Raw genomic sequence first — 23,871 nt, 5'->3', positions numbered from 1 at the left:
AGCTGTAAGATTTAGGAAGAGGTCCATTGTTACTCCTTTGTCTAGTGCTGGATCTAAGAGAGATTGGAGAGAAAGCAAAGCTAAGAGGTATTGCTGTATTCTGGGAAGAGGCCTTTAGTACAATTCTGAAGCAGCTGCAAAGAATAGTTTTTCCTGTTGCTTCTGCATCTTAGAAAAAATAGGCTGGTCCTGAAAGTATATTTTGTTTCTTGTAGCACCCATCACCTGCAGGAGGAAGTTATTTTGTGGGAAGGAGATGATATTCAAGGGAAAGTAAATGAGCCATAATTTGACATAAGGCATTGGAAGCAAATAATTAAACTGACCTCCTCCCTAGCAACAGGAAGACAAGGCTGAAGTAGCCCTGTTAAAGGCAGAGTTGCTTTGCAGATAGTAGAACTTCTGATGTGAATAATGTAAAAGTGAACCATCTGCTAGTGGGAGTATTAGTTTGTAGTTCAGTGCTGCCACACCCCAATTCATGGCAGTTTTATTGAACTCTCTTCCGTGATGCTGTTTAGTGAAAAAATGTGCCATAAACTTTCCAGGCCTTTGTGTATCGTGAAATCTGTGATAGTTCCCACTATGGCAGACGTTCTCAGAACGGTATTGTTGTCAATGCAGTGTGTACTAACTGAGGTGTTTTTCCTATCCAGGCAGCCCTGTGTGCTGTTCATGTCATCAGAAAGGTGCCTGAACTCATGGAGATGTTCCTGCCAGCCACCAAAAACTTGCTGAATGAGAAGAACCATGGTAATAGCTGAGACAGTGTTTAGGAAGGCTAGACCATTCTCTACAGGATGGTGTCCTTGCTACCTAAGCCTTTAGTTTGGAGGGAACTTTTGAGGTGTATTTGTATGATTTGTTTCTTCCCCTTTCTATGCAGTGAAAGCAAATATCTTTCAGAAGGAAGGGATGTGTAGGACTCTGCTAGTCAGTAAGACTTTTATGTGGCAGAGTTGACAAAAAGAACTCTGTCACTGTGTATTGATAGACTTCAGAGTAATGGGTGAATTGGGAAAGTTTGTGATTTTTATCCAATACACTGCCTAAAGTTACTCTAAAGTGCACTTTTTAGGTTTGGTGGTTTTGGGTTCTTTTTTGTGTAGTCTTTCTCTAGATGGAGTTCTGAGACTGTCTGAGGAATGCCCAATCCAGGTCACATAAGGTCAGCTAGGCTACCTAAATCAGAAGAGAAACTCAGGAAGTGTGAGGAACCCAACATCCACAATGCCATTAACACATATTGTCCTTCCAGAGTCTTTTGTTTGTATAGAATTGTAGAGTGGTTGGATTTAGAAGAGTCCTTAAGGGTCATGTAGCAAATTTCTGCAGACCAATTTCTCTCCTCCTTTAGCCTTTTGTTACAGATCTAAGACATGACCACATTGCTCTCTGCCTCCCCTTGGGCACAGCTGCAGTCACAAATATCTTTAGTGGTAGATGCTGAATTCAAGAGTAGTATTTTGTTAATGATTTCCTTTTGTTTTCTTATGATCTTTGTCATGTGTCTGGAGGCAACGAAATGATGTTAAATGTAGATACATTTTCCTTTTCCCTACCACGTGTTTAGGTGTTCTTTACACATCAGTTGTCCTTCTCACAGAGATGTGTGAGAGAAGCCCAGACATGCTTGCACACTTTAGAAAGGTAAGTGTGAACTGGTAATGTTGCAGAATTAATATTCATGGCCTTTTAATAAAATCCTTACAACTCTTTGGGTGTAGAATTTAATGATACTGATACTTGTTATCTAAATTTTTTTAAAAAATTATTAAATGTGTGAATCTTGTGTGTGTCTAGGCCTAATTGCATTCAGTAAGTGGGTAAATTACAGAACATCAGTCTTAAGATTGTGCAGTATAGAACATCCTGAAGTTAGATTTGAAGTGTTGCCTTTGATGGTCCCTTAAGGTCTTTTCCACTCTTTGTATCTAATTGCATAGTGACATTGTAGTCACAAATGTAACAAACATAAAGAGTCAAAGATGAAAAACCAAAACTTATGCCAATACCTGAATGCCTTAACCACAGCCACACAGTTGTATAAACTCAGGTCAAAAATACCCATGGGAGTTCGATAGATACCTCATGCCTGGTTCATGCTGTGCTACATCGTTTTCCATTTTAACTTAAGGCTTTGAGAGTCAGTGTCACTCTTCCTCCTCTGGTTAGGAATGTTTGCTTCTCACCATCCTCCTGGCTTCCTTATGCTTTTTGCTGTAATTTGGAGAGAGTATTATTGGCATGTGAAAGACTATCAATAGAAGGGCATCTGAAAATTGCCTTGATTGTCATTTTGACTTCTTGGTCAAAGGAGAAACGGAACAAAGCTGGTAGAACAGAACTGGCTGTTTGCTCCTCTGAAAAGTCTTAAAGGTGTTTGTTTATTTGCATGTCCGGTTTACTGTTCTTCTTGGCTTGTCTATATCATTAGGAATTTCAAACTGTGCATCCTTTGATGTATTTTCCCTTGCCTTGATTGATATGTCAAAGCAGGAATGAAACTCGGATGAAGTTCATTTTGCAGGTACCATCCCTGCTACTAATGCTCAGTTAAGATGATAGATGTGGGAAAAGGAGGAAGAGCTGAGTCCACAAAATGTAGTTACTAGCTACATTGTTTCTAGCTATTTTTTGTACTTGTTTATGCTGTGAATGGTGTAACATTGACCTGTCCCTAATGCTTGCTTTGTCTGTTTTGTCCCTTTTGTCTGTTTGGAATCCTGCTGAGTTAGAATGAAAAGGTAAGAGTTAAATTTTTTAGATGGTTCATGTTTACCTTGAATCTGTAGATGTTTGTCCCTTGTGAGGCAGTGCCTCTTAACGACACGTTTGTGATTGATGCTGCATGCTTAGATCAGCTGTACTTGTCTAATGCTCTTTCTATGCTGATCTTGTCACCTAAACCTCTAGACCCATGACAGCCCTGAATCTGAGTTGTGGCCTTCTCCAAACATCAGTCTGTTTTCATGAAGCTCTCTTTCATATGAGGAATACTTAAGGGATTTTTTTTTTGTCTGTACAAGCTGTAGCCCTCGGCTTTCTGCTTTTGACAAACTTGGCTTTGTGTTTTGCCTGAATCATGGGGCAACTTTGAGTGATTCCCAGAAGGGAGCAGGACAGACAGTTATTTAGTTGCCTGTAAGAGTCTGTAAAGCCTTACTGTGCTGAAAAGAGCTGCAAGTCCATCTGCAGTGCTGATATTCTTCATGGGTGTAATTTGTACTCCAGAAGATAGGGGGGCAGCCCTCAACTGATCTCCATGGCTGTAATGTTTCTTTCTGTTTGTCCTCAGTCCTGATAACTTTTGCATGTTGGAAGGCAAAGAAAATGTTAATCAGGGTTCTAGAAATGTTCCACTTGTCTTTTACTCTGTCTTGAGGGAAGATGTTGCAGCACCTTTTGGTTTCCTCTTTAAGGCAGAAATAGGAAATTCAGGTTTGCCTTTGTTTGTGTGTTTAGTTAAATGCATGTTTTCAGAGTAGTATGTAACTCCTGAAGAGCAAAGGTAGGAACAAAAAGAGACAATGGGGAATCTTGGCTGGTTTTCTTCTTGCACTGTACCACAAATGTAGATTTAGTACTTTAAAGATATAATGTGGTGCTCCAGTTCCCAGTTTAACTGTTTCTAGTTGTTGCCTAGCCAGGCTGTAAGTATTCATACAGCATCAAGTTGTGCCCTAGCCAGGCAGCTCTAGCTGTGCAGGTTGAACTTTGTGGAAGAACTCAGACTGACTTGCTTTCAAATACAAGATTTGCTCTTGGACCTGTGCTTCAAAGCTGGGGTTGGGGAAAGAACAACACACTAATAGGGCAACTCTCTTCTTCACAGCTTGTTCCCCAATTAGTTCGTATTCTGAAGAACCTTATCATGTCTGGATATTCACCAGAGCATGATGTGTCTGGGATCAGTGACCCCTTTTTGCAGGTAAGAACTCATTCAAACAGTGACTGATAGCTATAGTTCTAGTGTTTTGAGCCTTAGGTGTGATGAGGTGACTATCTCAGGGCAGCTGTGTTGATTTTAAGATTTTGTGTCTTCATTAGAGCTGTTTGTGAAAATGTTCTTCATCTGCCCTAGTGAAAGACACCTGCCTTAGTTTAACCAGCAGCTGTAGGGCCTTACCCCACCCACGTCATGTGACAAAAGAGAGAAGCAGCAGCATGTATTGGTCTTGCAAGGCTGTGCCTGGTAGTGAGGGGGCTCTGAACACTTCTGGCTAGTGGGACGAAAATGAGCTCAGCATAAGCATGTTCTTATTGATAAAGGTCGTACTCAGGATAAGCATTTTGCTTAAGAATGGAAATCAGCAGACTGTTTTGCTTCTCTGCCACTCCTCGGGAAGTGTACTGGGTGTTTCATGACCCCGTGTCAAACACTGCCATCCAATGAGCTTTCCTTTCCTTTATTTTGTCAAATAGGTACGAATCCTGCGGTTACTAAGAATTTTAGGGAGAAATGATGATGATTCTAGTGAAGCAATGAATGATATACTTGCACAGGTGAGGTCTGAAAGGTTGATGAGCAGTTTAAACTCTCATGTTTTTTTAATAATTTGGATTCAGTAGCACTGGGGAGGATATAGCTGCTTGTCATGCTGGGTAGAATTTTGCTGAAAGAGATGCATGTTCACAAGTGTGATGCTGTTTGCTAGGATTAGTTACTTGTACTGCTTGTTCTGCACAGCAGCACAAAGGGGATCTGTTTTGCGTGTGTTGGAGTTGCTTATTTTGTTTCCTTTCTTCAGGTTGCCACTAACACAGAAACAAGTAAAAATGTGGGAAATGCCATTCTATATGAAACTGTGCTGACTATTATGGACATAAAATCTGAGAGTGGCCTGAGAGTAAGTTACCTTTGCTATGGCTTTTGGTTCTTTCCTAGGATTGTATTAGAGTAATTTGTTTGGAGGGCATGAAGAAAGGTTGTTTCACCCAAACACAGCTATGCAGCTGACTCTAGATAAGACTGTAACCTTTTCAGAAAGTGGTGCTTGTTTTTGTTTTGGGGGTTTTTAATAACAAAAATTAAAAAGCAAAACTTCCTGTAGACTGTGTTTCCTTGAGTGCAGGTGAGAGCCTGTGCTGTGTGTTTCATTAGCTTTTCATCTGCTTAAGCAGCTCCTGGAGTTCTTCTTGGCTAAGAACCACAATGGTAGTTTTGACAGATTGCCTTTAAAATCATTGTGGAACAATGAAGATGACCAGCAGCCTTTTTAGAAGATCACTGACCTTCCCTAACTCTTTCTGCAGGTCTTAGCCATTAACATCCTAGGCCGTTTCTTATTAAACAACGACAAAAATATTAGGTAAGTTGTACAAACCGTGTTTTGACAACATCCAGTTTAAAATGCATGAGCAGCAATTACATAAAGATGATGCTGAGGTGGAGCTTTCCAGGAGACTGTGTTGGGATCACTGCTGTTGGAATTAATGTGGCTGTCGAGCTTGCTGCTTTCTTGATGTGTTCTTTTCTTCATACAAATCTTAACTGTGGCCCTACCCTTCTTAGTTGATAAGCCTGGGTGTATGATCTAATTCTTAAAGTGTGATTTTTAATAAGTGTGGATCCCCTGCGTTGTCCCAGGTGCTCTGTGGTGCAATTCAAATCAGAGACAGCATTGGAGATCTGACAAATTAGGCAAAGACTGATTTTTCTGATTGGGTGGTGGCAACGAGGGAGTTTGGTTGTGCTTTGGTCACTAATAATCTGGACATGGAAGTGCTGTAACTGCTAGAACTGAGTCCCATCTCTATAGGCAGTTGGATATGGCAAATCATGGTATGGGTCGCAGACTTTGGCTGTGGGAACTCTGACTCTTGCTAGTTTGAGTATAAGATCCATGGAGGTCTAATCTTTAATTGCCCTATTTTTCAAAGTCTTTGTGAAGACTGGACAGCTGATGTGAGCCCAGGAACTGGGGCAGGAGCTTGTCTGGGCAGTGGGGTGTTGTTAGGCACATTACAGCTTAGTCAGGTAACTCACCTGTGAAGACAGGCCAGGCAGTCCCCTGGAGGATTTCCATTTGTTACTGAGTACAAGAGAATCCTGTTCTGTTGGAAAATAAGACCGAGTTGGGGGGAAGGGGGGCAGTGTCTGTGCACAGAAATTAAATGGCTGCTGTCAGCTACTGATGACCGTGTGTCCTTATCGCAGATATGTAGCTCTGACGTCGTTGTTGAAAACGGTGCAGACAGACCATAATGCAGTCCAGAGGCACAGAAGCACCATTGTGGACTGCCTGAAGGATCTGGATGTCTCCATTAAAAGGTAATTGAAGTCTCAGTGAAATAGACTCTCAAGGTTGACAGCGTATGGAAGGTGAGCAGGGCATAGTGGAAAATGATGATAATCCTGGGGAACCGTTAATGAGACCAGTATGAATATATAGTATGGTTTGTAATTCAAAAAAGGTAATGAAGATGTGCAGCCACCTTCTTTGGAAAGTTGCTGTTACATTTCATGGGAAAAAATTTTTTTCTATTTGCCTGAATTTTTCCAAAATGGAATCTCATTGGAGATCAGATTTGTGTGCTCTCAGTGAGATGGAAAGCCTCTGTACAGTATGATCCTGATCAAATCTACTCTGACGTGTTCCACTATGTTTTTCTCTCCCAGGTGAACAGGCAGTGCCATGTTGTCATGAAACAGTGTTAAATCATCCAGATAATGTATTCTAGATTAAATGGATTAGGCAGTGGTAGAATTGAGACTAAACTTGATTGTTCAAACAATTTGCTTACAAACTGCTTACAATTGCCTTTTATTGTTCTTGGTGTTCATTTGTCATTTAAGTAGTGGTATGTAACTGCTTCTCTGGGCAGTGGGAAAGCTTACAATCTTACTTCTCACTACAGAAATACTTTTTGTCATATGCTCAGTCTTAGCTTCTTCCTCTATTTCTTCACTCAGTGGGTGGTTGGGCACTGGAATAGGCTCCCCAAGGCAGTGATCACAGCACCAAACCTTGTTCTTATAGGCATTCTTCAAATTTATGTCCATCTTTGAATGAGATCTAAATTTTTTAGAAGCACTGCTCAGTCTAATATGTAAAGAATAGGGAACAAAGTGGATTTGTCTTGCTTCTGAGACTTACTTTAAACTGTTATGTAATGAGTGTCATGTAAGCTATTTTTACAGTTGCAATCTATCCCAAAACACAAATTTGTATCTTAAATACTAAGCAAGTCAGGCTGCTGTTGCTTTTTGGTGCTAGACTCAGCACAGGGCTAGGCTGTGGAACAGCAAAGGCCCAATAAAGTTTTGGATAGATGGCAACGAAACCCTTTTATTGGTGCCTGCTAGGAAAACATAACTGAGCTTCATGTCTGAGTGCTGTTGGAGGATGAAGCCTTTGAGTGATCCATCAGCAGAGCACGATGTTGCCATGCTGACACTTGTGCTGCTGACAATGCACTTCTTCATTGAAGCAATATATTGACTGGATGTGTGTCAGAGTCCCCAGGTAGCAAGTTTCAAGGGCTGGGACTTGAGGGAAAGACATGATACCTGGTTTTGGTTGTCTGAAGCATGGCCTCTTCTCATCATGTAACTGTTGCAGTGTGTCTTTAGTCCATCTAGTATAATTCAGAATGGCTTTGCCATTTAATTCAGGTCTTTTTGTCTGCTTAATATGATCAAACTACATGATTAAGAGCTCCATGACAGAAATGAAACATGTACTATGACTGAAGGTAAGAAATACATGCTGAGGTAAATGGCTGGTATTAAGATTACAATGTACTCCTGTGCACCTGCAGTCTTGCTATACCTGCTATAATGTGACTGAAAATTTAAACATAAATATGTAACCCAGTATGGTCAGTGCAAGGAGCTGGGAACTAGTTGGAGGAATGGAAATAATTCTAATAATGGTCTAGGTCATTAACTAGGCCAGATTTAAATGTTAAAAGGTAACAATTTAATTAAGTATTTTCACCCTAAGTCTGAACACCTCTGTGTTTTCTCAGTCCCTGGGTATTAGTTGGGTAAAAGGCAAAGTAACACATTTTTTACAATTCACCATTCTGTAGAAATCCTTATTACAATAATAATAATTAGGAAGATGTTAAGAAGCAATGCTGTCTAGATGTTCTCAGATTCTTGAGAACAAATAACTTGTGTCCAATACCATTTTAAAGATCAGTCAGGGTTGTTTAGTGAGCTTGCTTTAATGCATTTTAATATAACTATTACAAAGTTGTGCAGAAATGAATCACATTTGAAGGTAGTAGTCTTCATCCAAAAAATGTCAGAAGAACTAGAGACCTGTGCTGGAATCAACTACAGAAGCTTCAAGTAGAAAGGCCAAGGAATAGCCTCTGAGCTCTGGATGTGCCCCAGAAGGAACAGCAGGGAGCTGGTACTCTGACTAACTGTGGTGTCAGCCTGTCTGTAGGGAGGAATGAATGGAGCATCAGGATAGCTTTGGGTTCTAGAAATCTTATGTATACTATCTGAGAGCATACAGTAAAGCCTATCAATTAATACTTTAAATATCTATTGTATTTGAATCTCTAATACATAGAGTTGGAAACAGGTCTCTTCTGTATGCCTGAATCTGGAGAAAGCATGTTATAACGTGGATTAGTTGTTGCACTTGTGTGTCAGAAGTGACCAGCAAGTGATTACAAACACTTGGACAGTCAGAGTTTAATGCTGTTGGGCTCTGGTTGCTGAAAGGTATTGCCAGCCTTAAGGACACGTGGATAGATGTTTCTAGAACATTCTGCACCCTCACTCCCCCTTAGTTTTTTGGGGGTGGGTGTTTATTGTCTGCCTATGAACAGGACAATACTGGCATATTTAGTGTGAAAGGCTATTCCCATGGGATTAATAAATAATGCTCTCTTCTTAATTAAAAGGTAACTGCATTTTTGTAGCTGGACTTGTGGTTTGTGGGGTTTTTGCCTTCCTTCACTAGGTGAAGATATTTGATTGTTTTCTGTCTCTTGCCCTAGGCGTGCAATGGAACTGAGTTTTGCTCTTGTTAATGGGAACAATGTCCGTGGAATGATGAAGGAGTTGCTGTATTTTCTAGATTCCTGTGAGCCAGAGTTCAAAGCAGACTGTGCATCTGGAATATTTCTTGCAGCTGAAAAGTATGGAGTCATTTTACTTGCTATTAATTTTTGATGCATCCTCAGAATTGTGAGCATCTTGTATATTGTTCCTTCCCCACTCGCCAAGAAAGAATGTGTTGATCAGTTCTTCTCTGTTTGCTGATCTGTGGGTGGTTTATCAGTTGTATCCCACTCTGAGGAACAGGATACACTAGTGTTGGTGTCCCCCCTCAGGAAGCAGTGGACCAGGAAATTAAATGAGGGGTGATGTTCTGATGATGATGGGTTTCTTGCTGGCTGTTGAAGGCTGGCGGTTATTGCTCCAACTTGTTCTCTTAATTTTGTCAGATATGCTCCTTCCAAGCGCTGGCACATAGACACGATTATGAGAGTCTTAACAACGGTAAGTGAAATTGCCTCTGCTGTATGTGACTACATAAAATTTTCTTAATTCTTTAGGAAGTTACTCTTCATCAAGTTGGAGATGGCTTTAAAGGCTGGCAGATAACAAACACAGAGGAAGTGTATTTATGCTAGTGACCTAAAGCAGCCAGTCAGAAATATGTAAACTCAGTAAATATGGTTGAGTGGTTTTCTAGAGGAAATGTGCGATTTCAGAAACACGTAAGAATAAGAGTGTGTAGCAGAGGGTTTCTACTGCAGTAGTCATGTTAGCTTCTAAGTTAGGACAACTCTTGTGTTGTCTGATTGCAATATATAGTGTTTTCAGAGGAGAGTGAGCACAACCTTAAATGGCTTGCAAAGAGAAAGGGAGTGAAGCAGTTTCTTGGAATTATTCCAAGTTTATCAAAACTTATTAATGAAACTTTATCAATAACCTTCCATTTCCTCTTCTTTGTGTTTAATTATTACTCTTTACCTACTTTAATTTATTTATAAACATCATAGCTGAGGTGGAACTGGAGTATTGTTTTGGCAAATGAGGAAAGAGATCTTGATAACTTGGGTAAGGCAGTGTGTTCCCTCAGGCAAAGGAGTGGGAAGAGATTTATTAGTATTAGTGTTCAAATTTGAGAAGCTCATCAAGAAGTGAGTCTGGCTTGTGTGCTGTTTTGCCACCCAGAAACAGAGAAAAGTAGATTCCTCTGAGCTGAGAATCGATTTCCATTAGAAGGTTGGCTGTGAGAATTGCTCTCAGATGACCTCATTCAATAAAGTAACTCTTTTTCTTGACTGCTAGAGAAACCACATATTATAACCTCTTGCAATTTGAGGTTATCTATAATATGGATTTCTCTGGGTACAGTTTTGTTCATTGGTAAATATGCTTTCCTGTACTTCTGCATCTCTGAGCCTGCTCAAAATCAACCATGAAGTGTTCATAGATCAGAAGGTTGATTTTTATTTCCATGCACATCAGGTGGTTTTGTGGAAGATAGCAGCAGCTGCTGGGTGTTACTGAGAAGGTGGATAGTAAAACCTAACAATTGTTCTTGCAGGCAGGAAGTTATGTTCGTGATGATGCTGTTCCCAATCTGATCCAGCTAATAACTAATAGTGTGGAGATGCATGCCTACACTGTGCAGAGACTCTACAAAGCCATCCTTGGAGATTACTCTCAGGTAAAACCAGACATAGCCAGCTTCAGTTTCCTTGTTGTACTGCAATAAATGTGCATGTTTACTGAGCATCTCAAGGTAAGCCAACACCACTCTGTCTGGCTCCAAGGGACAGATTGCAGAGAAGGCATGCCTTCTATAAGTTCATGCTCTTTTTAGATTCTTCAATTCTCTTTCAGAATTCTTGATTGAATCAAACATTCCTCTTTTTTCTGCTGTGGAGAACTTCCTTCTCTGGGAGGAAGACTAAGCTTGCTCTTGGAAATGAAGGTGGCTTAATTTATCATACAGGCATCCATTTATCGCTGAGACTTCTCTGGTTTTTCTTCCAACAGCAGCCCTTGGTGCAAGTGGCCTCCTGGTGCATAGGAGAGTATGGCGATCTTCTGGTGTCCGGTCAGTGTGAAGAGGAGGAACCAATACAGGTATAGCTTGGGAAAGAACAGCAGTGGTATCCATGGCTGAGGCTGGAGCTGCTTGGTGCTGGCTATATGAGGGAAAAGCTTGCAACAATTCCTTAGCATTAATGTCTGTGATGGTGATGGACTCTGGGCAGGAATCTCCTTCCCCTGCTGCAGGCATGGACTGTGTAAACACTGGCTGTGTGGAGTACCGCTGCAGTTGGCAGAATGGTGTGGTTTTAGTGCTAACCTGCCTTGCAAGGAGTCTGCCAGGGTCTTAACTGTGTATTTTGGTGACAAACCTGCCCTTCAGTGTGTGGAGCAGGAACTGTATTTTAAAATTTCTACCATGAGATCTCCACCTGGATGCATCTGTCTCACATGCTTTGAGCATAACGCTACAGGCTCAGAGTAGCAGAGGAGGTGTGACATGGCCATTAAGCAAGAGATAGGTTTTTACAGTATGCTCTGGCAGGCTTGCTGCAAAGCTCCTCTCTGTCTCAGCCTAACCTCTCTGTACCTTTTCAGGTAACAGAGGATGAAGTTCTTGATATTTTAGAAAGCGTCCTGATATCTAATATGTCTGCATCTGTGACACGAGGCTATGCTCTCACTGCCATCATGAAGCTTTCCACAAGGTTCACCTGCACTGTCAAGTGAGTTCTCATTGGTGGTGTACTGCGCAGGGCTTTGTTGCAAATATGCCTGGCGTCAGTTGTCTTCAATAGGAGTACTCCTTGAACATGTTCTGCTTCCATGGGTTACAAGAGTCATCCTGTTATTTGTTGGCTTTTACAGTGCTCCTTTGCTCACTGGGTGGAGGATGTCTGCTGTTTGTACTGTTTTCTCTATGGATGTCCTCTACTGTATGGGACTTAATCCATGTTGCCATTTCTTGAAAACTCCTTATGGGAAAGAGAAGTCCTTACTTTCAGTGGGCTGTTCTTTCCAGTTCCTTTTTCAGATGATGGAAAGAAAAACAGCCTTGTTTCCTCTTGGAGGCTTCTTGGTAGGGGTAGTTGAGCTTTTTGATGCTGTACCTTAAGGTGGTCCAATAATCATTTGCTGATGCTGTTGCGAGAGGACAATTGAGGTACAGATGTTGCGTGGATACTGCAGGGACTGCTGTGTTACATGAGTTACAGGGGACTTGTGTTGAACAGAGGCCAGGTAGCATCTTCAGGATGGCACATGCTAATCCCTCGCTCACTTCTGCTAATTCCATGGTGTGTTTGTTTGTTCCCCCTGCCCCGACAGTCGCATTAAGAAGGTAGTTTCCATCTACGGCAGCAGCATCGATGTGGAGCTGCAGCAGAGAGCCGTGGAGTATAATGCACTTTTCAAGAAATATGATCACATGAGGTAAGTACTGATGAGTTTTGGTGTTTGAAAAGGGTCACTGTAATGCGTGCTGATCTCCTATTGATGACACTGTGCTGTGAGAGCTTTGTCTGGTGACTTTGGTAGGTTTGCAGGGGAACTAGAATCCCTTCCCCATCTATGGGCTTAGTGAGTATTTTAAGGACTTAATGTACCCTGTGATATTTTTCTGTGATCAAAGACTTCCTCTGCCAAAACATTTGTCCTGCTTTGAGCCTGAGCTGGACTGATTTTTTTACTTCTAGGTGTTGACTCTTAAATTTCCTAGGTGAGTTAATACCTGCAGGTAGCTTTTACTGTGCTAGCATTACCAGAGTCATTATGTTCAAACTGATTTTAAAATGCCTTTGGAATAAACATGGAGAGATGCATTGACCTGTCCTCCTAAGCTGTGCTCTGAACTGGAAGTAATTCTTCTAATTATCAGTACTTTTCAGTTTTTCAGGACATCTTTTTAATTTACGATATCTTCTTGTAGTATCTGTTTAAAATCTCAAATTTTCTGCATGGAAAGGCATGCATTTTCACTGCACCACTCAGCATCCCTGTTTTATGGTTAGTGAGCATTGTAACCTCCTTACACTTTTTGTAATGTCCTTACACTTTATCATTCACTTGCACAAGTGACTGTTTTCCTATGAAGCAGTTAAAGCTCTGATTTGTTCAGTAACTGTTAATTCTTTGCAGAATAGTCATGAATCTGGTATGTGCAATAGTTAATTGTTTATACATAGGAGCACCACAGTTCGTTCTGTTCAGGGAGGATCATAAAATTGGAGGAGATGTGCTGGGGATTAGCTTCATCCACCCTTGAAAACTTTCCATAAGATTCATTGGATGAAGAAGCATCCATTTTAGAATTTAGATGAGAGATAAAATGGGTGCCACTGGACTAAATATTGCTTGTGTTTGGAGGGACTTGTAAACCTTGTTTGAAAGGCTCTTCACAATCTCATTTTTCCATAGATACCATCTACTCCTGTGTGTAGGATACAACATCCTTGTGACTTCCTCTTTTCTCTCCCCCTGTGGGATGTTCTTAGAAAAGTCATGTTAAGGAGCGAGAGCATGTGAAGTGCCTGGGGCTTCCAGGGAGCCTTATGAATGAGCTGAGAAAAATCCAGCATGAGGACCTTTTGATCTGAGTTGACCGTTGCAGCTGACAGTGCCTGACGGTCAGCCTGGCAGTGTTTGCTGTTCCCGGTTTTGGGAGGCGATGCACTTCAGGGACATATATATGTGAACTTCATTCACTTCTACAAGACAGCGTTTGTACTTTTCCACACAGTGTATTCTGCTGCTCATGACAGTGTAAAGGTCAATGTTTAGTAGTTTCTGCCCATTAAGACTGTTCGTGGTCAAAAATGTGGCCCGTTGTTGGGTTTATTGGCACTGGAGCACCTTTTCAGCCCAAAAGATGTGTATTAGGCAGTGTGGCTTGCCCTTGTTACATGCAGCGCTTTGTGGCTCGATCTACAAGGGGTTTCTTATATTTACAGACTAGTTCTCCCTATGTCAGGATTTGGGATCCCACGCCTCTTCTTCAATCTCTCTATCCTTTCAGGAAGGTACTTTCAGGGGCTGAACCTCCATCTCTTTGGAAACTTAATTTGGCTAAATGAGAACACAGTGATTGATTTTCCAACTTTGCCACTGTTTTAAGTGATTAACCCTTCTGCAAAGATAATTCAGATGAGCTGACTCTGACTCACCTGCATATGGGACAGGAGCAGTCAAGTGTCCCAGGTCTGCAGCTAATCCACCATTGCTCATTTATGTAATTTGTATCTTGAATTTGTTATCCAAACTCCACCGTGGAAACTCTCAGGTACTGGGAGAAAACCCAAGACAGGAGGTCTCCTTTGGTTTTTAGATGTTAACTAATGTATTTACACTGGCACAGAATGCCAGGGATTGCTTCTGACCACCTCAAGCTGTCATGCAATCTTATAGTTCCCCTACATTGGAGCTCAAAGGAAAAGGCAGGTTGCCCTGTGTAAATCATCTCTTGAAATGTCTAAGTATTTGGATTGGGATCCAGGAAGATGGCACAGTGTAACTATGTCAGCTTCTTTCAGGCCAGCACTGCTTGAGAGAATGCCAGTAATGGAGAAAGTCACCACAAATGGCCCTACTGAGATTGTACAGACCAACGGAGAGACAGAGCCAGCAGTACTGGAAACCAAACCTCCACCCTCTGGATTGCAGCCTGCCACCCAGGTAACTGGAAGTGACTTGGGATGAGCTTCCCCTACATGTCAGACCACACTCTAGGCACTGCCAACAGTAAGCTGAGACCATCTCACTTCCCCTCTCTGCCTCTTTGTTAGTTCTGGTGGTGATAGATCATGGCTCTGCTCTGATGGCTGTAGTGTCCAGAACAGGTGTGTCGAACAGGTCATCGTGGGCCTCCCAGGAGAGTGTGGGATTAGCTCTGTTGGTTATGGTTAATGGCCCCCATATGGGCCATTCACTGAAGAGTTAGACTTGATGATCCTTGTGGGTCCCTTCCAACTCAAGATGTTCTGTGATTCCCCAACCTGTCTCCATGTGCATGAGAGCTTCTTCTCTAGCTCTGTGATCCCACAAGCATGGAAACTAGATCTCTTGTGGGGTGTGGGATCACAGTGAAACTAAGAACCCTTCTAACTGGCCAGCAGCTCTGTTGGTCTTCAGTATGAGAACAAGTAGAATCCACTGCATTTGAATGGAAAGTAGCAGAAAGTTAAATACATGTAACTATTACATCCTCTTTCTCATTAGGCAAATGATTTATTGGACTTACTGGGTGGAACTGACATAACACCTGTAATCCCCACTGCACCTACAAACAAGCCAGCCTCTGCTGGTGGGGAGCTCCTTGACCTCCTGGGAGACCTCAACCTAACAGGTGAGCAGGCTGTTAGAAATCCACATTCTCACCACTGGAGTGCAATGAGATGGAGCTAGTTCTTCATTGTCTTTTGAGTCCTAGTTTTCACACTTGTTCTTACCAAGATCCATATTAGCATACAGGTGGGAGTTGGGGATCGAAGTCCCAGACTGACTCCGTGTGATTACGTGGTGAGACTTGAGCATTTCCACACTTCAGTCTGGGAATGCGGTGAGCCTTTCCCAGAGAGGACTGGGAGATGTGAGGAATTAATTCCATTTGAATGCCTGCTAGCTTGAGAGGAGCCAGTTCTTGAAAGCAGAGAAGGGGAGGATGAAAACACAAATTTTTTGTAGAGCTTCAAGAAATACAACATGCGGTGGACAGCCTCTGGTAAAGGAGTAATTATTCTTCATTTCATCACAGCCGAGTAATAATCATTCAACATTTTTTGTAGGTTCTCCAGTATCTGCCCCTGCACCCCAGATAGCACAGCCTCCATTCCTGCTCGATGGACTCACATCACAGCCTCTCTTCAATGATATTGCTGCAGGTTAGGGACATATAAATCCTTTGCCCTGAAGTGCCCCAGCACTCAACTAGAAGAGAAAACAAGGGGTAGTAAAAAAAAAAAGGGGGGAGGGGATTTGAAAATGTGGCGTAGACACTGGAGTAGAAGGGACTGTGTTTAATCTTCAGAGGAGTTCATGTCTGGGGTAAATTAAATAATTAAATGCATACTATTATGTTGAGAATGATCTCCAGATTCTGTAGGTCTACTGCTTTTTTGTTTTCTACAGGAATCCCCTCCATTACTGCATACAACAAGAATGGACTGAAGATTGACTTCACCTTTGAGAGGTCGAACACAAACCCCAGTGTCACTGTAATCACGATACAGGCCTCCAACAGCACAGAGCTGGATATGACAGATTTTGTTTTCCAAGCTGCAGTACCAAAGGTAGAGCCACTTAGGGCAACTCTAGTGAGAAGTAAAGGGTCAGCTGCAAACACTCCCTGAGTGGTGCTTTTCATGTAGACAGAAACTTGCAAGGTAAACAAGGCTGATGTTAAAAGGATCTCTTAGTGCTCAGTTTGGTCGTCTCTTTCTAGTCTGAAAGTAAATGTTGTAAATGCAAGGTTCCTATCAGATTGGACTACATCTGCTTGGACAAAATAGTGGTTTAACATCGTCACTTTCTAGGAAAGCTGCTAAACCACATGCAAAAAAATGTTGAGTCAAAAAACATTTTGGAGGCACTAATCATTCCCTTTAATCTTATTTTCTAAGAAATATATCATGTTCTTTGCAGCTATGAATACATGAAAGAGAAACTCTTTTGGTATTATTAGCTGCTTATAAAATTTGAGTGAGTCATCATATGGTGATTAGTGGCAGTCCTCATTTAAAGGAGTGAATTCTTCCCTTGCACTCAGCTGCAGCACAAAATATGTGAGACAGGTTTATAGTAGGGCAAACTGTTGAAGCGGGATATGACTGGAATGCTCTCCAAATTTGGGAAAATACATTCACTTCTGAGAGTTTCACTTCTGGGAATTAGTATTCCCCTCCCTTGGATTCAGGTTGGTTTCATACCTGCCATAGGAAGGAATTAGGAAAGAATGGGCCTCCTGAAGTTACAGATGTGCAACTGTTCCTCTGTGTGCAACACTAAAACACAGGATCGCTGCTCATCTTGGTCCGCTGCGATGAGCCCTCACCTCCCAGTATTTGTGCTGTCTGGATCTTACTTGCACAGAAAGCAGGTGGGACAGCAAATATGTTGTTCTTAGGGAACAAGAAAATAGGCAATTGAAGAACTCATTATTCAGGGCCAGGATCTGAACTCCTGATTTTCCTTGCTTTCTCCCAGTGCGGACAAGTCATTTTATGTTCTTACTTGATTAAGCATCAAATTTTCTCTTTGCCTTTCTTCAGACATTCCAGCTGCAGCTCCTATCTCCCAGCAGCAGTGTCATCCCTGCATTTAACTCGGGGACCATCACACAGGTCATTAAAGTCCTGAATCCACAGAAGGTGAGTGACTCCAAGAAAAATTATTAAAGATACTGTCTTGGAATTGTTCATTTAGTGGCAGTCAGTTAGGGATGCATCTGTGATGAGAGGTAGGGGTGATGGTAGTGACTCATGTGTTTTTCATGACGGTCATTTTGGTTAGCTTTAGGAAAAGGTTATGAAAAACAAAGGTTTGGGAAAAAAAAAAAGGAGGTTCTGGACACAGGTTTGGCCTTCTATTTGGTTATGCTACTAAAACAGATTCACAGCTTTACTATCTTGAATTCTTTTGTGTCTTACATCGGAGTGGTTAAGTTTTCTGGTGGCCTTTCCAGAGGACCTCAGCCTAATGTTTATGTGGGTGGTAAAAGTGATGTCTGGAAAGCGAACATCTTACTATATGAAGATATTCAACATTTGTTCTTCCTGTCTGCAGCAACATTACTTGAAATGTTTGCTACACAAAAAGTAGCTTGATACTTATTCTTAACAAAATTGTCCGTTTTCTCAAGTGGTGTAATTTGTTTTTAGTGTGATGAGTGTAGTTTTAAACAGTTGATTAAAAGAATCTTTAAGTGTGATGTAATCATAATTCTATTTTGTAGCCTTCAGAGACAGGCTTCAAGACTGGAATATAACAGATTTGAGGGGAGGGATGTGTCCCACATGTCCTCCTTAAGAGGCTTTGCAAGTACTCAGATGTCGTCAGAAAGAAAAATAAATTTGAGATCACGTTTCCTCCTTTGAGGGACAACCTTAAGATCTTAAATGACTCTAAGAACTTAAAACATCTGAAGTTTTTCATAGATTAATACTTACTTCTCTAGATGTAAAGTGTTGCTGCTAGACTGACATGCAAGTGAGAAAAAAATCACAAGTTTCAGCCCAAGGTTTCACTGAATGGCAGTCTTCTAGTGCATAGTTTTTGTGGTTTCCATGCATCTCCCCTTACTTCCATGTAGTCTGCTCACCTCTGCCTATATTAAGCCACAAGACTAATTAATCTGTCTTGTATACATCTGGTAAGAGTTTTCTATGTGGTACCATAGAGCACCTTTCAAAGATCACCTTGAAAGTTATTTTCTGAACTTTGGAGGATTTAGGAGTTTTCCTGTGATGTGCCAGAAGTCACAATATACCCTCCTCAGATGGAACCCCTAAGGTGAAATACAGCTGGGTAGTGACATGTTTCCTTGTTGGAACACCACAGCTCCCAGCAACACTTCAGGGTACAGAGGTGCAAAATAGTGGATGAAATGCTGGATTGAAACTGATGGCAAGTTTTCCAAAACAACATCACATAAACAAAAAACTGGCACTGATGATGTTGATCTATTAGTGATAAAGCATAACTTCTTTATCTTGATTCTGGTTGGAGCAGTCCTTGTCCTCCTTTCTTCCCTCTGCTATCCCTTTTGCATATTTACATGTAGGTATGGAGAAAAGAGACAGAAATAGTTGACTTTTTGCTTTTCCTCTTAGGGTTTTTTGAGAGTGAGGAGAATAGGGAACTTACTGTGTTTTAGCTGTTTTGAAGGGCCACCTAGTATCTGGGTGACAGCCCAAATGACACTGTAAAGCAGCTTCTGAGCTATTCCATCACTTACTCCCAGCAGAAGGCTTGGAGACTGTTTCCATTCTTTCATAGGCTGTTTCCTTCTCAGTGCTGCTGAGCTGTGCAGTACTTGAAGTTTCCAGGCTACTGTGTTGAGTGGACAGCCAATTTGGAAAATGCCAACTTTCCCTGCAAGCCCAAGTGTGCAGAGCAGTGGAGTATGGATCTGCCTCCTGCTTTCTTCTATTGTTAACTGGAATTTGTATTTAAGGGCTTCAGAGCTTGCAAGAGCAGGGCCAGTGCAGAGATGTGGGTAGAAGCTGTGCTATAGCTTTTCTAAGAGCTTGTACCTGATCTGAGAACTAGTGACCAATCAAGGTCCAACCAGATTGAGCATTTATCTGCAGTGTCATAGCTCACCCTGCACATCCTTCCAGCAAGCTCTCGCAGTCAGGAAAGGTCTGTGTTGAGTATTTGTGGGGTAAGGGAGGGGAAATGAATGTTGTGGGAGTTGCTGACCTTTAAGGAAGACCTGAATTTGTTTTGTGTGTGTGTTTGTTTCCCCCTCTTCTCTTGTAGCAACAACTACGTATGCGGATCAAGTTGACGTATAATCACAAGGGCTCAGCAATGCAGGATCTAGCAGAAGTCAACAACTTCCCCCCTCAGTCTTGGCAGTGAGGCTCTGGCACCATTCTTATTCTCATCCCACCCAATCAAAAGAACTCTGGGAAGAAGGTTGTGATCCTTGGCAATCCCCCAAACTGCACCATGGGCATGGGGAACAGATGAGACCTGCTGATGAGGAGGAATTTTCCTGAAGTGATTGCTGACTTTGAAGCATATCTGTTAAGACTAATCTCCTCTCCTCCGCTGATGAGGCTGGTGGCTTGTGGACGCTACTGTGCACTCCCTCACACATGCATTCACAGCCAGAAGCAACATTCCCTTCTCCCCTTCCCTCGCCTTCCCCCGGCCCCCCAAAAAGAAACACAGCCTGGTTGGAAGAGAAGTCTGGAATTTCTAGCAGGGAAACTTTCTTCTCTCTGCAGCAAGTGAGCAGTTGCCCCTTCTTTCTGCTGTCTTTTTTCCCTGGGATGGGCAAGGCGTGTTGTCATTCATTTCTAGCTGGATTCCTTCAGGCATTTTCATCTGGGACTCACATGGGGACTTGGGGAATGTCAGGCTGCCCTGCCTCTTTCTTCTTGTATCCCCTAGGTCTGAAGGGGCTGGAGGCTTCTTATGACCTACTCAGTGCATTATTGTATACACCCACCTCTTAGTTATGTGATGGCATACCAAGAGCAAGTGAGGCCTTGGGAGTTCATCTGCAAACCTGGGACAGTGCAGGAAAAGAGGTGCTGGCAAGAGCTGGTAAAATTGCTTTTGGTGCTGTACTTGGAAATGAAGACCTTACACTTGAATTTTTTTCTTTCTTTCTTTCTATCAGTAGCTACAGCCATGCAGATTCACAGAGTCTTCTGTAGCTTCCCCAGAAAGTGTAGTGAGAGATGAGAGATGTAGGGATCCAAGGAGCAGCTGGTTTCCTACCACAGATGGTTTCAAAGTCTTTCACCCTGTTAGTTGTGGTTTATGGGTAGAAAAGACACATTCAATTTTGTAGGTCAGTCTTTGGGCAAGGGCTCTGCTCCTGCTGGGAGACTCATCAGAGACTATGCTGCAAAGTTGCTCTTCCTGGTTATTCCAGACCTTCTCCCCAGTTTAATTTCCAGAGCCTGTTGTAGACCCCCTGGGTTCCATTTGAGTTACTTCTGACTGGGATATTTGTGTTGTATCTGTAATATTGGCACTGAAATAAAGACCATGCGGTTTAAAGAGACCTTTTCCCATTTTGTTACTTAATTGATCCTTGTAGTTTGCTCCTTGCTCCCCTTTCAGAGTAATGTGCCAGTTCAGGTTCAGACTGAAAGTAACTTTACTGTGTTTTGAACGGAAGCCAGTTGTTTGAGTATTTGGATCCAAAGAGGTGAGGCCCACTAGTGCCCCTGTGAGCTCACGGAAAGCTGTGTTCAGGATGTTCCTGTGGAACTGCTGGGAGGTGGTGCAGTTCTGGGCGGTCTCTGAGGCCATGTGTAGGACGTAAAGTGCAGTGTGACAAACTGTTCAGATGTTCAGTGCTCTTCAGGGAGGAAGAGGGGAGGATGCATCGTAGATCTTCATCTGGGAGTATGCTGGTAAGCTGAAGGTAGGGCACGTCTGCTTCAGTTCTGTTCTAGGGCTTTCCAGACAGTGATCGTTGAGTGCTCTCATGGCAAACTCAGACACAGCTTTTTGTCTCCACAGAAGTGCTAACACTGAGCTCCAGTCCTTGCCAAAAGTATTGCAAGAGTGGTACACGGTGTACTTTGGAAAAATTGAAGACCTATTCTGCCACTGAATTGGGAACAGGAGGCCACTAAGGGTTGTTTGGTGTGCTTTGGTTTTAACTGCATTAATAAATATAAGGTAGGACTGACTGTCATTGATATAAGTGCCAGTCATGTGTAGTGGAGTAAGTTTGTCTTCTCTTGGAGGGCATTTTTGCTACCTTACTGATTAAATAGTAAGGCCTTTGGATTAGCAAAGAGCTTTATTCTACTGCAACTGGCATCAGCATGGGGTTATAAAATCTAGAAGAATAATGTATGATTTCCTTAAAAGTAACTTTGGGTTGTGGTAGGGTCGTGCCTTGGCTATCAGTGGTGACATAGATGCTAGAAGCATTATGAAACAGGCAGTCTTGCAGAAAATGTCTGAATTAAGGTACATTTCTGGTGCTGAGCATTTAGCTTTGTTGCTTTCACTGCGGTTGTGGCTACTCACTACCCCACTAGCTGAAACTCGGTGTTGAAGACTGAGCATGTTAAGTCCGTACTTCAGTGAGCTCTGAGGGCATCCCAGACAGAAAGCTAATGGAAAGTCTTTGCCTTGGTTCCTGAGCTTCTCATAAGCTATCCTGTTCTCTTCACAGAACTGTGTGTGGTCACTTGTCCAGAAAGCCAGCACACCTCGCTCTGCCTTTGGTTTTGCTGGGAAAGAGCACTGGTGTGGGAGATTAGATGGGAAGGAAGAAGGAAATGATCTCTCACCTGGCCAGTTTGTTGCAGCAGAGTTGGGAACAGTGTATCTTGTCCCTCTTGTCATGCTTGTGTTCTGTCCCTAGAGCAGCTGGATTTTGCTGTTGGTCTCTGGTAAGCTTGTAGGATGAATTTCTTCTGTGCTCTTGGCTCCTTCAGCCACCCTTGCACCGTGTCTGCTTGGGCAATGGGCACTTTGTCACTCGGAGGCTGGAGGAGGCGGCACCTGTACCTGAGATGTGTTTTGCAGGAAGCCATCCCTTGGCTATGAAGAACTCTTTTGTAGCAGCCAAACATTCCACTTGTCCTTGGAGCTCTCTCCCCTCCTCGCTAAGGGATGGGTGCTGACGTTCTGCCAGAAGGAAGGCCAGGCTTCCCACCTTCCCGTACCTGCAACCCCAGATAGTGCTGCTTGCTCCTTGGCCCCTGCGTGCTCCTCAAGCTCTGTGCTGCTGCTGGGGTTTCCCTCTGGAGAGTACTCACAGGTCTGAGGCACTCCCAGACTGAGTCCTCTTCCCACCAGCTGAATGCAACAATTCTTACAGGCCTGGTCAACGTTTTACTTGCTTCACTGTAAGGGGAACATAAAGGCAGCAAGATACAGACTTCATGGCTAATCTTACTAACCTGCATGGGAGACTTCGGAGCTGGGAGATATTGAATGTCTGGTTTTTTTCCAAGTGAATGTATTTTGAGTCAAAAAATGACAGAAACAATAGTGGCCATAATGAGCCTGAAGGGGGAGGAGTCATGGGAAGGTCCTAAAGTCAACTTTATCCAGGTTTTGATGGGACAAAATATGGCCTTGAACAACTTATTGAAGCAATAGCAGTGAGGGGACTGCCACCTTTACAGTACCTTGGATCTATAACTTGGAAGATGCTGAAACAGCTGGGAAAGGTGCCAGTGCCTTCCCTGAGGCTGGTCCCAGCTGTGAGCTGCGGCAGCAACGACGCTGGTGCACTTTTATGTGTTCGTTTTCTACTTGGAGGCTGTGAGGGAAGGAGCTGCTGGACTACTTCCCTCTGAACTTTCACTCTATTCCTGTATATTTCTTTTTCTTTCCTGATGTTGTAATTTAAATTTTGCATAGAGCCCCAATCCCACCTCTTTGACAGTATAGAGAAAAAAATAAGCAAACAAAAACCCCCATGAAAATACAAACCCCCAACAAACCCAACCAAATTTAAAGTTAAAACATGCCATTTGAGCAGGGAGCCTGGTGGCACTTGAAATTCTGGAGACCTATTTTTGAGATGTGAAAAATTTAAGTAAATGCTGAGTTGTAGGTGAGCGAGGAGCTTAACGGATGTAAACATTTACATGGGATGCATTAGACTTCTGCTGTGTGTATTGTCTTTTGGTTGAAACAAATTATGAAGTGACTAATAAAATGAGTCAATATTCAATGATTTAAAACTGTGCCTTGTTGCTTTCTGCAAGTACAATGGGATAGGATGTTTTGATTCTTGATGTTTGGCCATAGCAAGTTCAGATGATGTTTAAAAAAAAAAACAACAAAAAAACCCAAACCAAAACAAAACAAGGCAGAATTTAAAAAACTTTACGGGAAATTTTGGAGAGTAAAATGAGAGGACAATTGCAAAACGCTGGGGCAGTTCAGAATACCACCTGAAGAGAGAGTGTTTCAGTTAGTTCCCACCAGCAGTGCTTGTACAGGTGCTAGAAAAGTGTGCTGGATCTCAACATAAGGAATGTTTCTCCCCAGTCTTTGCACTGTGCTGTGGGCATTGATCATGATTCCCTTGCAGCATCTGTGTCTGCGGGGAGGGTCTACCTTGTGTTTTCTAGTCATAGCCACATTTCATTAGCTAACTTTTCAGGTCTTTTCTAGCACATAATTGCACTGTGGGGAAGGTGAGAGGCTTTTGTTGTTATTGTGCTTGATGCTGTTGGGGCATG

At 42.4% G+C, this 23,871-nt stretch overlaps 1 protein-coding gene and 1 non-coding gene across 2 annotated transcripts in view; both read left to right on the top strand.

Moving 5' to 3' along the window:
- The window catches only part of AP1G1 (adaptor related protein complex 1 subunit gamma 1), a 39,511-nt gene extending 16,144 nt beyond the window's left edge, over positions 1 to 23,367 (top strand). Inside the window, exons 5-23 of the mRNA XM_050311584.1 lie at positions 657 to 753; positions 1,574 to 1,650; positions 3,836 to 3,931; positions 4,426 to 4,506; positions 4,752 to 4,850; positions 5,257 to 5,312; positions 6,161 to 6,274; positions 8,965 to 9,105; positions 9,415 to 9,469; positions 10,527 to 10,649; positions 10,982 to 11,071; positions 11,576 to 11,703; positions 12,305 to 12,409; positions 14,506 to 14,647; positions 15,191 to 15,317; positions 15,757 to 15,852; positions 16,100 to 16,260; positions 17,239 to 17,337; positions 19,451 to 23,367. Of these exons, the coding sequence (XP_050167541.1) occupies positions 657 to 753; positions 1,574 to 1,650; positions 3,836 to 3,931; positions 4,426 to 4,506; positions 4,752 to 4,850; positions 5,257 to 5,312; positions 6,161 to 6,274; positions 8,965 to 9,105; positions 9,415 to 9,469; positions 10,527 to 10,649; positions 10,982 to 11,071; positions 11,576 to 11,703; positions 12,305 to 12,409; positions 14,506 to 14,647; positions 15,191 to 15,317; positions 15,757 to 15,852; positions 16,100 to 16,260; positions 17,239 to 17,337; positions 19,451 to 19,552 (1,989 nt within the window). The 3' untranslated portion in view covers positions 19,553 to 23,367. The remainder of the gene's footprint in view (positions 1 to 656; positions 754 to 1,573; positions 1,651 to 3,835; positions 3,932 to 4,425; positions 4,507 to 4,751; positions 4,851 to 5,256; positions 5,313 to 6,160; positions 6,275 to 8,964; positions 9,106 to 9,414; positions 9,470 to 10,526; positions 10,650 to 10,981; positions 11,072 to 11,575; positions 11,704 to 12,304; positions 12,410 to 14,505; positions 14,648 to 15,190; positions 15,318 to 15,756; positions 15,853 to 16,099; positions 16,261 to 17,238; positions 17,338 to 19,450) is intronic.
- LOC126638097 (small nucleolar RNA SNORD71) lies at positions 7,336 to 7,422 on the top strand. Its single transcript, XR_007628505.1, has one exon. It is a non-coding gene; the product is annotated as a small nucleolar RNA SNORD71 (small nucleolar RNA).
- Positions 23,368 to 23,871: the final 504 nt, after the last annotated feature.

Source organism: Myiozetetes cayanensis, unplaced genomic scaffold (assembly GCF_022539395.1).
Source record: "Myiozetetes cayanensis isolate MyiCay16 unplaced genomic scaffold, myiCay2020 scf16, whole genome shotgun sequence".
NCBI lineage: Eukaryota > Metazoa > Chordata > Aves > Passeriformes > Tyrannidae > Myiozetetes > Myiozetetes cayanensis.
The sequence above is the reverse complement of the archived record's forward strand: the minus strand, read 5'-3'. Positions and strand labels throughout refer to the sequence as shown.